The 11,900-nt window shown below is 31.6% G+C and overlaps 1 protein-coding gene across 1 annotated transcript; it reads left to right on the forward strand.

Moving 5' to 3' along the window:
- The first annotated feature begins 3,041 nt into the window (after positions 1 to 3,041).
- LOC131651936 (AT-rich interactive domain-containing protein 6-like) lies at positions 3,042 to 8,763 on the forward strand. Its single transcript, XM_058921665.1, has 13 exons — positions 3,042 to 3,221; positions 3,454 to 4,426; positions 4,555 to 4,594; positions 5,248 to 5,300; positions 6,160 to 6,205; positions 6,791 to 6,883; positions 7,197 to 7,304; positions 7,405 to 7,456; positions 7,555 to 7,630; positions 7,842 to 7,908; positions 7,994 to 8,044; positions 8,231 to 8,323; positions 8,443 to 8,763. Exons 2-13 carry the CDS (start codon positions 3,492 to 3,494, stop codon positions 8,542 to 8,544), a joined length of 1,716 nt encoding a protein of 571 aa, XP_058777648.1. The 5' UTR covers positions 3,042 to 3,221; positions 3,454 to 3,491; the 3' UTR covers positions 8,545 to 8,763.
- The last annotated feature ends 3,137 nt before the right edge of the window (positions 8,764 to 11,900 follow it).

Raw genomic sequence — 11,900 nt, forward strand, 5'->3', positions numbered from 1 at the left:
TTCAAACATCAACCATGGCATATTTTCATCAACAACTCTAAAACAAAAATTATGCACATATAATGGTACACGAAATTATACTAAATTCAACATACAACAACAATTATAACAACAAAATCATAATCATGTATTAGAACACCCAATCCTTTTGGAGGTTAAGGATTCCTCAATCTACCCCTCATGCTTAAACACCTATTAAAGAAGAAATCCCCCTTAACTGTTTCTCCTAGCAGCAGTGCAAATTTTTTGGTTTGGATGTTCTTCCCTCACCCTCTAACCTTCAAGCTTTTTCTTAATCCTTTGTCTCTCTAAACCAAATTTTCACGTACTATCAAAATACCTCCCTAAATCGAGATTATGCTTAACCTTAAATAGTTAGGGTATTGTTTTGTTTAAAATTGTAACTTTTCCCCTCACTTAGTCCTTCCTCCCTTCTGTTTCTCTTATTTTTCACTTTTGGCCCAAATTCTCTATTTTCTCATTTTTAATTAAATAAATTAAATAAATTACTATTATTTTAATTATTAACATAATTCTAAAAATCTCCAGCTCTTTCTCCACACTTTTACCTCAAGGACACCCCCCCAAATTTTCTATTCATTTAATTACAACAACACAATAATTAAATAAATCGCATAAAAATCACAAATAAATCACAAATAAATCAATTAAAATAATTTTAAAAAAATTGGGTGTTACAAAAGCCATCAATTGATCAATAGACTAAAGGATAAATGAATTGATATCATCGGAGCAGAAACACAAAAAATAGAGTTGAGGTTTAGAATTAAAACCAAAATGTTTAAATATCAACTTAAGAAACCGACTCTTTAAAAAATTAGCATAATTTATTTTGAGCTCTGCAATGAAGATAAAATTAAACTTACGTAGAATAATAATTTTTTTTAGAGGTAATTCTGATGTAGCATTAACCACTCCTCTAATATTAAAATAAATGTATTTGTTTAGTAAAATATGAAAAAGAAGAATGTACATTCGAAAAAAAAAGAAGAGAATTTACCAATTGATCCTTTGAATCTATTAGTTATTTGGCGAAATTCCATTTATGCCATCTGCTTCTGTAGATGTACCTCCAGAAGTATTTTTTTTTTTTTTAAAAAAATTGGTTTTTCCGTAGATGCATACACTGGCGGTTCCAGCATTCGGCCAGGCTGGGCAATTGCCCGGGCTCGGTCCGACCATTTTTTTTTTAATATTCATATTTAAAAAATAAATAAATAAAATTAAGGGGCATATATATTTTTCGTCCTTATAAATAAATTAACATTTAATTTTAGTTTTTTAAAAAAATTTCTGGTACTTCTAAAATTTTTATGCGTGAAGTTTTAGTCCGTGTTATTTTCTAAAATCATAAAAACAGTTTAATTACTCTTTAATTTTTAAATTTTTGAACAATTTATTTATACATGTTTAGAATACTGTAGAATATTTATTTATCAAACTTTAGAATTTTTCAAAATGAAAAGAATTAAATATGAAAATTTTAAATTTCAAAATTCAAAAGATGATGATATAATTAATGAAAATTTCGACTTAGAAATCAAATTTTGATTTTATTTTTTTAAGGATTTTTTTAAAACTCTAAACATTTCTGCAAAATAATCATTCAAAAATACAAATTAGTTAAATAGTAGCGACTAAAACTACATGCATAATAATTTTGTAAGGACCAAAATATGTCATTTTCTTTTCTATGGACAAAAAACATAGTTAACCCTAAAATTAAAAAGAACTTTTTTAAACTGAAAAACATTTGGTATTTCTATTGGCTTAAAAATTTATTGAGTTAGCTTTGATATTGTCGGTGTCGACTACATCCGTTGAAAGAGCTTTTTCTGCAATGAAGATTATCAAGTCTAAATTGCGCAATAAGATAATGATGTGTGGTTCAAGGACTTGATGATATGTTACACCGAGCGGAAGATATTCAAGTCACTTGATGATATTCAAGTCACTTGATGATATTGATATTATTCAAACATTTACCACAAAAAATATCGAAAAGGACATTTGCCTCGTGATTTTATTTAATATGCTATTGTAAGGTTATACTTAATCTCTTTACTTTAATTATACTTTTGTTGACAAAATGACGAGTCTTTTTTATTTTGATCGATGATTATTTATATATTATATACATGAAATTGCGGCCTTGAAAATTTTGTCCAGGCTTTATAATTTTTCTGGCTCTGCCACTGGATGCATATATGAAAGCGTTAATCCCAAGTTCATGAAATCTTCCATAACTACATCTACGGAAGGTTTTGAAAATATAGTGTTCCCTAGATGTACCTACTGAATATTCTATTATATTTTAAATTACATTTCACTCCGAAACTCAATTTTTATAATAAAAATGGAACATCAAATTACAGTAAATCATAATAGTGTAATTGAGCTTTTTTTATTACTCTATTTTCAAAACCTTCCGTAGAATTTCATGAACTTAATTAATTTCGAATTTTCTCAATTAATTTTAGATTTTTCCAATTAATTTGGGATTATCCCAATTAATTTGAGATTATACCAAATTTCACTATGTTTTAACGCTTCTGTATATATACCTACGAAACAAAATTATTTTTTAAAAAAAAAAGAGAAAAGGGGTGATGCACTGACAGTGTAAAATATTTTTACACTGTCAACCAATCACCACCCATGTATCCAATTAAACATTTTTTTTATTTAAAAAAAATTTAATGACTTGGCACATTTATGATTTTTTATTGGATGACAGTGTAAAACTATTTTACACTGTCAGTGCACTACCTTTTAACTCTAAAAAAAATGCTTTTGAAAATATATTTATAGAAAACAAAAAGGCAATTTTAACAAATCAGTGGTGCGTGAGATAAAATATCTAAGGGGTGGGGTGAGAAATTCTAAAAAAAAAATAGAATAAAATAAAAAATATGGAGTACGGCTATTAAAATTAAAAAAACTACTCGTTGCTTATGTAGATGCAAACGACGTCGTATAAGCCCCCCTCCGCATTTTTGTTCCAATTTAATTAACATGGCGCGTGAAGCGTGTATGAAACGCGCATCAAAATCTGCCGTTTCGACTAAAAAATTTGCGTTATTCTGAAAATTCCGGCAAAACTCACAGAAGGGGACAAACAATTTAGGGTTTTTCAAAATTCAATTTAGGGTTTTCGCTGCTTACACTGTAAGCTCTCCCTTCAATCTCAACTCTCACAGGTAATTTCTACATTACAACGTTTCTTCTATTTTTTTTCACTTTGAATTTCGCCTCAATGAGTTAATTAACCATGAAAATCAAAGCTTTGAGTTTCATCAATAGATTATTTGCTAGGGTTTAGTATTCAGGGTAAAAAGGTTTCGTTTTCTTTTTTATTTTTTTCTTTTGTTTATTGTTGCGTTTTTTTTGTGTGTGGGTTGGTGGTGGAGACTAAAGTTTTGTTTTTCTTAGGAGGTTGCTGTGTTTGCATGCTTGATTAGAATTTGGAAATGAGTGATACAAAAGAAAGCGAGGAAGTTAGCCAGAGCATTCCTGTTAATACAGAGGAAGCTGGCCATGTCATTGGTGAAAATGGAAGTCCAAACCAAGCTTCAGCTAATCAATATTTAAGAGATGACCATCAGATGATTATAGATAATCTGGCTGGCCTGGATTCCTATCTTGATCGAGAGATGCATCTCGAAGTTCAACCTGATACTGCAGAAGAAACTTATGTGTCAGATGATAAATATGTGAGGGAAGAAATTCTTTCCGTGGATGAAAATGTGAAACCCAAGGTTGTTTTGGAAGACATCCCACGAGAGAATGTTCAAGACACTCTTCACTCAGTCCCAGTTGAGGTTGATGATCAGATTCTGAATACAACTGAGTGTGAAGCTGCTGCTTCTGATGGGAAGGTGGAAGCCGAAAGACTTCCTCAGAGTAGTAATGGCGTTGAGAATGATGATACTGCGTGTCGAAATAGTGTTAGTGATGGTGATGCTGAAACGACAGGGATGGAGGTTGATGTGAAGCCTGAAGTTTGTGAAGCGGCTGATAGTAAAACTTGTGATAATGAACTTATATCGTCAAGTCATGATAATCCGATGCCTTCTGCTGCAAATGAACCTATGCCGTCAAGTCATAATGATCATACTACACCACAACCTGCCCATGCTGAAACAGGGCCAGAAATCAAGAATGTTTTAGAAGTTGAAATTAGTAAGGCCGGTGAAGAGCAAGCTGGTGAGCATGCAGATAATGGGAACTCAGATTCGCCGCAGAACATGTTTTTCTTGGATGCTGATCATTATTATGATGGTAATGAGTCGGGAACTGAAGAGGACCAAGCAGTTTTTATGAAGGAGCTCGAAAACTTCTTTAGGGAGAGGAGCATGGAATTCAAACCTCCCAAATTTTATGGGGAAGGACTTAATTGCCTTAAGTGAGTTATATGTGTTTGTTTAAACTTTTATCCATCTTTAACTTTTAGCCATCTTTGAGTAGGACATAAATTCAATGAATTCTAAAATGATGTCACTCTGGACTAATACTTATTTGGTGAAACATAAGGTTATGGAGAGCTGTAATGAGATTGGGAGGCTATGAGAAGGTATTAGTTTATTTATATTTCAATTCTGCTGAATGTTTCATACACATTTATGTAGTTGGCTTTGGAAAATCAATTAAATATAGTAGAGGTCCTTAGTGATTTCAAATAGTGGTTCATGGTTAAGCTTGTTGGTACACTGAATGAGGAATTATCATGAATATAATTCAAGTATGTGAGAAGGTTGTTGTGATTTCCAGTGAAGTGTGAAAACAAATATAATTCAAATATATGGAACATCCAATTTTTTGTAGAGACTTTGAAATTTCTAATATCATAAATTCTCATGACAATTCAAAACATGAGCATTCAAGATAGTTGGTTTTCTTAATTACTGGATGAAAAGTACCAGCCTGCCCTATATTCTACTCCATCTACCTGGAATCTTTTTTGTTTTATTAATAAATGAATAGTTGATTTTGATGCATTTAACAATTTGTAAGTTTGGCTACTTAAAACATATATTTTTCATATATTTTTCTTTAAGTTCTTAAGTTTCAATTGATTTTGCTTCAGATGAGCGAAGTTTTAGGAATTATTTCTTGAGCCACACTATCACTTATAGAACTTTGGGCTGTCCGTTTTGTTTATTTCATGTAAGTTGTTTTCATTGTTTATAGGGTATATACACCTAATTGACTTGTATTTATGAATAGGTAACCTCATGTAAGTTGTGGCGGCAAGTGGGAGAGTCTTTCAAGCCTCCAAAGTAAGGACTAACTTGCATTTCATGTCTCAATCGTGTTCATGACTCTGTAATTTTGATATTTCCTTAAATTTCAGATTTACATTTGTGCTGTGTTTATTTTTTAAGTGTTATTTGATGTCAAATTTGTGATGTGTTGTGTCTAATCTGCTTAGAATTTTTTGTTGGACCTAATTTGACTCCAAAAGCTAGCTTACAGAGTGAGGTTGCCCCTCTTACAATCTTTGTTATTGTTCATGCCGTATCACTATCCAATTTGAGACTCTCAATGCCCCTTCCTCATTCCTATGACTGGACATTTGGACTGTGAAGTTTGTGTGATTGGACGTTTGCAGGTGACCCAACGGACCCATGATAAGCTTTGATATCATCTTAGAATTTTGGTTTACTCGTAACTTACTTAACTTCAAAAGCAAGCTCTTAGGGCGAGAGTTGCCCCCACTTACTGTTTAGGCGATATCAATATCCAATTTGGGACTCTTACAGTTTACCTGTTACCACACATTTCTTACCATATTACAATGATAGCATGTGTTCAAAAGTTTCTTGAGAGCAATTTATGTGTTGGTCACAGTTTTATGCAAGGCTGTGGTTGGTACTTATGTTCAAATATTAATTGTTGATAGAAAAACTCATTTTCATAGCTTTAAAACAGCTGTTTATATTTTTGAAGAGATGGGTTGCACGTGTTTCTTCACCCCTTTTATGCAGATCCTATTGAGCTGCATCTTTTTCCTTATATTTTTCAATTTTTCTTTGGGGTGGGGGTTGGATAGGGATGTTGGACACTGTGAATTGTTTGGATAAACCTGATTATTCTAAAAAATGTACTAATATTGTCCTCGCTATTCATCTTATGCAGGACATGCACCACAGTTTCCTGGACTTTCCGGGGATTTTATGAGAAGGTGATTCTTTATTAATATGTTATAATTATTCCTTTTTATTTTTTTTTTTATTTTTTAAATTCTACATTTAGAAATTACAAATATAGTTTATATCTGTGCTTGTTGATGTCCCTTCTAAGTTTATGAGTGGACGTTTTGTTTGCCCGTGAATTTTGACTCTTGATGTCTATAATATTAATATATTCATATGCATTTACACAAATTGATTGAACGGTTTGTGTTATCGTACTATCTTCTGATTGGTAAAATGATAAATATCGCAGTGATTATTGGAGAATATTTATGCCGTTTATGCAGTAGCCTAAGACCGACGTTTTCTCTTAATATATTCAACACTTAACTGTGGCATGGGCTAATAGTTGTTGTTTGTTTCCTTTCTTATGGTTGACTTCAAATATTAGTCTTAAACCATGCTTAATATTAATCTTAAACCATGCTTTTAAATCTAAGATAAGATATACATTTATTTTGATTGTATAATTGAAAAAACTGTATCTGATATTGTATCTTCAGAGTAATGCAATCTGTAATCCTCGCCTTTTTAACACTTATTTCATTGTTATTGTTTCCAAAATATTACTCTAGGCCCTTCTTGATTACGAAAGGCATAACATAAAAGGTGGCGAGCTGAATGTGCCTATCCCTTCTCCTCCAGAGCCTGTGATTATTGAAAATCAGGTAATGTGATTTATATTTGATTTCTTTAGCTTGGACAATAGTGATACTATATAAGGAGCATTCTCATCACCATGAACTTACTAACTGATTGGTATATGATTAGCTAATTTTATTTTTGAAACAACTTGTTAATGAAAATTGTAGTGGGAGAATTTTTGAAATAAAAAGCAACTTCATCCCAAAACTCAAGAAAAACAGACATGCATATACTTCGCTTTGATTGGCTGTCAATTACTTGCTCTAGTCTAAGAGACATGTACATACTATAATTATTTACACTTCATGATAATTTTGAAATGATGGTTGTATCTAGGCTTTAGCATCAGGTAGAGCCCGGAGATATGCTGCTGAACAGGCTATGCGGGGTTGGCACTCACAACGTCTTCTTGGCAATGGTGAAGTTAGTGACCCTATTATAAAGGTGTGGTGGGATTTATAAGTTATTTTTACTCTTCCGAGTTATGTTTCATTTTCTGTGTTTTTACATCCATATAGTTGTTTGATACTTCTGTTTTTCTCAGGATAGGAATTTGTTGTCTGTGCAAAAGCGAGAAAAGCAACTTAAGAATATCAGTACGGTGCTTAATCGTTTTGCTATAATTTTTAATTGTACTTAAGTGTTACCATGTCAGATTATTCTCAGTATTGAATCACGCCCGTTATTGACTCAGATATACTTAAACGTAAGAAGCCATCTTATATGGATAATGCAGTCAAAGCAGCACGCAGTAAACCATCTAAACCACAGTTAAGACACTGTTACTTCTTTCTACCTTTTATTGTTTGTGGTACTTGCTTACTTGCTTGTGTAGTTAGACGGTGAAATGTGTTTGTATAGCCATATAGAGTTTTTTTTTTTAATTATTTATTTATTTATTATTATTATTTTTTAACTATGGAACTATGTTTCATTCACTACTACTAGCATGCCTATATTTGAGATATATGTGGTTGGTAGGTTGGAAACAGCTGTGGTTGACATTGGACCTCCTGCTGATTGGGTAAAAGTCAACGTACAAAAAACTGTAAGTTCTTACTCTTCGTATTCAAAATAATATATTATAAGTTGTATATGTGGTTAATCATCTCAATGAATACTTTCTTGTGCAGAAAGATTGTTTCGAGGTATATGCTTTAGTTCCTGGCCTTTTGCGGGAAGAGGTACTGCACATCCTGATTGCTTTATCTTTAATATCTATTTATCTGTATGTATTATGACGAAAATTAAGCCGTCTATTTCACTATCTCCCCTTCCTGTGAGAGTTGCTATTGGAAGTGTGCAAAACTCACGGTGGAGTGGATGGGAAATTCTGGTTGAGGATAATCATGCCTGTTTTTCTGAACCAGGTCCGAGTGCAATCAGACCCAGCAGGACGTTTGGTCATAAGTGGTGAGCCAGAACATCTAAATAATCCTTGGGGTGTGACACCTTTCAAAAAGGCAAGTTTTTCTTCTTTCTAAAATCATAATTATTTTGTTGTTCTGGAATACATCGCCAAATTACCTGATACCTGTAGTTCAACTGTTGCTCTAATATAATAAATAATTTTATGAATCAGGTTGTGAGTTTGCCCTCAAGAATTGATCCTCATCAGACATCAGCTGTGGTAACGTTGCATGGACAATTGTTTGTTCGTGTCCCATTTGAACAGTCAGAATAGCGGTATATTGGTATATTGTTGATGCTTTCTTACAAGTTACAGATTTCCTTTACCATTATTTATAGGATAGTTGACCCAGAAAAAACAACGGAGAGGAGTTAGTTATGCCTGTAAGACTGTAGAATGTATATTTTAAATTTAAAATCATTGTACATTGTTTTCTCAAGCATTACAATTTGACCATGTTAATGTTAATATTAGCTAGTTAGGATTTTGTAATGCTGAAATGCTTTAAAATTGGCAAGCTGGTTGGTTAGTGAGATTACATTAAAACTTAGAATGAAATGAACCTTTTCCTAACCTTGATGTGTTGTTAAGCGAGTGAGGGATTCGTTGCATGATTGAGTGCTTATGCTTCAAAAGCGAGTTATCTTAACATTGCTCCGTCTTACTTGTTTATTTATTTTTTCACTTGAAGGTGTCTTAAAATGTAATAGTAATGCTGCTTTTAATTTTTAATTTTTAGTATTCAATGTTAGAAGACTTGGGGCGTATTTGAATGTCATTTTTTTTTTGCAAGTTTAAATACAGACACATTATCTTTTCATAATTTTTTAAACAATCTCATTCAATTTAGGTTACTAGATATACTCGGATAAGTTAATTTAAAATACTTTTAAGTTATTAGTGTAAATCAAGTTCCATACTTGTTGGAAGTTATAAAATAAAATGAATACCAAATTCTCTAAGAATCAATTTGGTTTTATGTTTGAGAGGTGTGATCTATTTACTACAATGAAGAAGTATTAGATGGACTAACAAGTATTTTGTGAAAAGCCTTAGAGAGGAAAGTGGTTAGGAATACATATATTCGAGCAAGAAGTATTGGAAAATGGTTAGGAATACATATATTTGAGTATGTATGAAGAAGTATTGACTAGTGTGTGGATAGATGCTAGGTTTCCGGTTTCCGTCCTTAGCCCCTACCTTTTTACTTATGTATTTACGGGATTGAAATGCATGGTTTTTAAGATGATATAGTCTTATTTGGAAAGTCAAGTTGAATGAGAATTTAAATGAGAGGTTGAGACGGATTTTTAAAATGCCCAATGTTCGCTTAAGCAGAATTAAGACGAAGTATATGGAATGTAAGTTCAACAAAAGGAGAAATGTTTCTAACATAGAGGTGAAAGTTGTAAACTCTATCATCTCACAAGTGCAAACATAGAGATGAAAGTTGGAAACTCTATCATCTCATAAGTGCAAACGATGTGAAAATCTTGGGTTCATAATATAAAATGATGGAGAAATAGAAATGAATGTAAACCATCGAATTCAAATTGAGTGACTAAAATGGAGGAGAATTTCAGAGGTTTTATGTGCACAAATGTACCGTTTATGTTGAAGGAAAATTTTTATCGAACTGCAACAAGATCTGCGATGTTGTATGTGACAAAATGTCAGGCGGTTAAAAATTAACACAAGAATAAAATAAGTGTAACAGAAATAAAGATGTAGCGTTGGATGTATGGTATACGATTAAAAATGACAGTATTAAAGAGTGTTTAAACAACACCCATAGTAAAAAAGATGGTAAAAAATAAACTTAGCTGATTTGAGCTGATTTGAACATGTAGAGAGAAGACCTATAAATTATGTGATCAAAAGAATAGATCAAATGAAAAGAAATCAAACAGCTAGAGGTAATGTAAGATTTAGAAAAACTATAAAAAAAATTCTTAAAAAAAAATTTGAGATTAACAATTTAGATATAAGCACGATTTTAAATAAGATATTATGATGGAAGTTGATCAATATAACTAGATCCTAGATAATCTGTGTACTAGTTTATCGACAAATTTCAGTTTTTGTTTCCTTCCTGAATAATCTATCAATTAATATATTTTGACTTTTGATATCTCCATCAAATTCATACTCGAATTCTTTTCCTAACTAATAATTGTTTTCGTTAATAAATTTTCCTTTTGACGTACGTAATGTTCTAAACCAGACAGGACTATGATATTGATGTTATCCATTCAATAAAACTTCATTATCCATTCAATAAAACTTCATTATAAGTTAATACCTTGAATACTCTAATCATATAATAATATCTTATTATTTGCCTCCACTTTGAATATAACAGAAACAAAAAAGTGAAATTTAAATATAATTTCGTAAGATCAATTTCTTACAAGTTCAAATGAAGCATAATTTGTGTATAGTGCCTTAATTTAAACTCTCGACGGTCAACTTGTTCCTTTTGTAATCTTTTGTAGTTGCTTTTAAGTTTTTACAAATCTTTCTAATTAGAAATTTTTTTAGTAGTTCAGAAGTCGGCACTCCAATGAATATTTGCATGTTAGTTTGGAATTAAAAATGTGAGAGATATATTCATAGATAGAAAACAGGTTACCTACAAAAAAAAAAAAAAACTACTAAAAATTGAAGTCAAAGCTTTTGCTAATCTTTTAACAAAAATGCACAAAAGTTGTTTAGATAGGTGAGGCAATGGCATTAAACCACGCTTTCAACAAAATTGTCCGAAATGCATTTACATGGCACTAGTTATGAGTTTTTTTTTTAAAAAAAAAAATATGAACTAATTTATTTTATTAAAGATATAAGATCAACACAATTAGGAATGCTAAAATAAAGATGAGAATGGATATTATGTATGACCACTTTAACAAGGTTTTAAGTAATGACACTAGTTTTTATTTAAAAAAATACTTATTTCTTATCGTTATATCATGGATGTGAGGTCAAAGTCATTTATCGGTTTCCATGGCAATCTTGACGTGAAAAAATGTTTTATACTAGATTTGGCTTCCACACCTACATTCGGCTTCCACACCTACATTCTTACCAAAGAAAACATTTGGTTTTTGAAAATGCATTTGTTGCCCCATAAGGCTATTCATATATAGGATGTTCTTCATCTCATTTTTCTCTCTTTCCATAGCCCCGAAAAATAAAAAACAGTCATCAACAAATAGAAGATAGGTGAATGTAGGACCGTCCTCTACATACTTGAACACCATGTAAATAAATCTATTGTTCTGTTTGTCTTCTTAATCAACGCAATCAGCTATTGTAAGCACAAAATGAACAAGTACGAATATAAAATATCTCATTTATTAAATTCTCCTCATAGAATTATTATACCTTCACCACTGTCAACTATCCACATGTTGTCGTCTGATACGAGATTAACAAACTCATGATCATGTAAAATAATAAGATCATCACTATTAGCAGTAGTAACACGATTATCATCGTGATCTTCATGATCTCTTTGTTTAGACTTACCTTTCTTGCCTTTGTTATTCCTTTTCCACTAATAACAATACTTTTGTACGTGTCCTGTTTTGTGACAATAATGACAGTCTAGATTCTTGTATTGTGGTTTG

This window comes from Vicia villosa, linkage group LG2 (genome assembly GCF_029867415.1).
Source record: "Vicia villosa cultivar HV-30 ecotype Madison, WI linkage group LG2, Vvil1.0, whole genome shotgun sequence".
NCBI lineage: Eukaryota > Viridiplantae > Streptophyta > Magnoliopsida > Fabales > Fabaceae > Vicia > Vicia villosa.

What these genes read in the sequence shown, in the direction of transcription:
- LOC131651936 (XM_058921665.1), top strand. Translation starts at nt 3,492, where the DNA reads ATGAGTGATACAAAAGAAAGCGAGGAAGTTAGCCAGAGCATTCCTGTT. An exon ending in AAGTCAACGTACAAAAAACT is followed by an intron (nt 7,909 to 7,993) that starts GTAAGTTCTTAC and finishes TTTCTTGTGCAG; the next exon opens with AAAGATTGTTTCGAGGTATA. An exon ending in GTGTGACACCTTTCAAAAAG is followed by an intron (nt 8,324 to 8,442) that starts GCAAGTTTTTCT and finishes TTTATGAATCAG; the next exon opens with GTTGTGAGTTTGCCCTCAAG.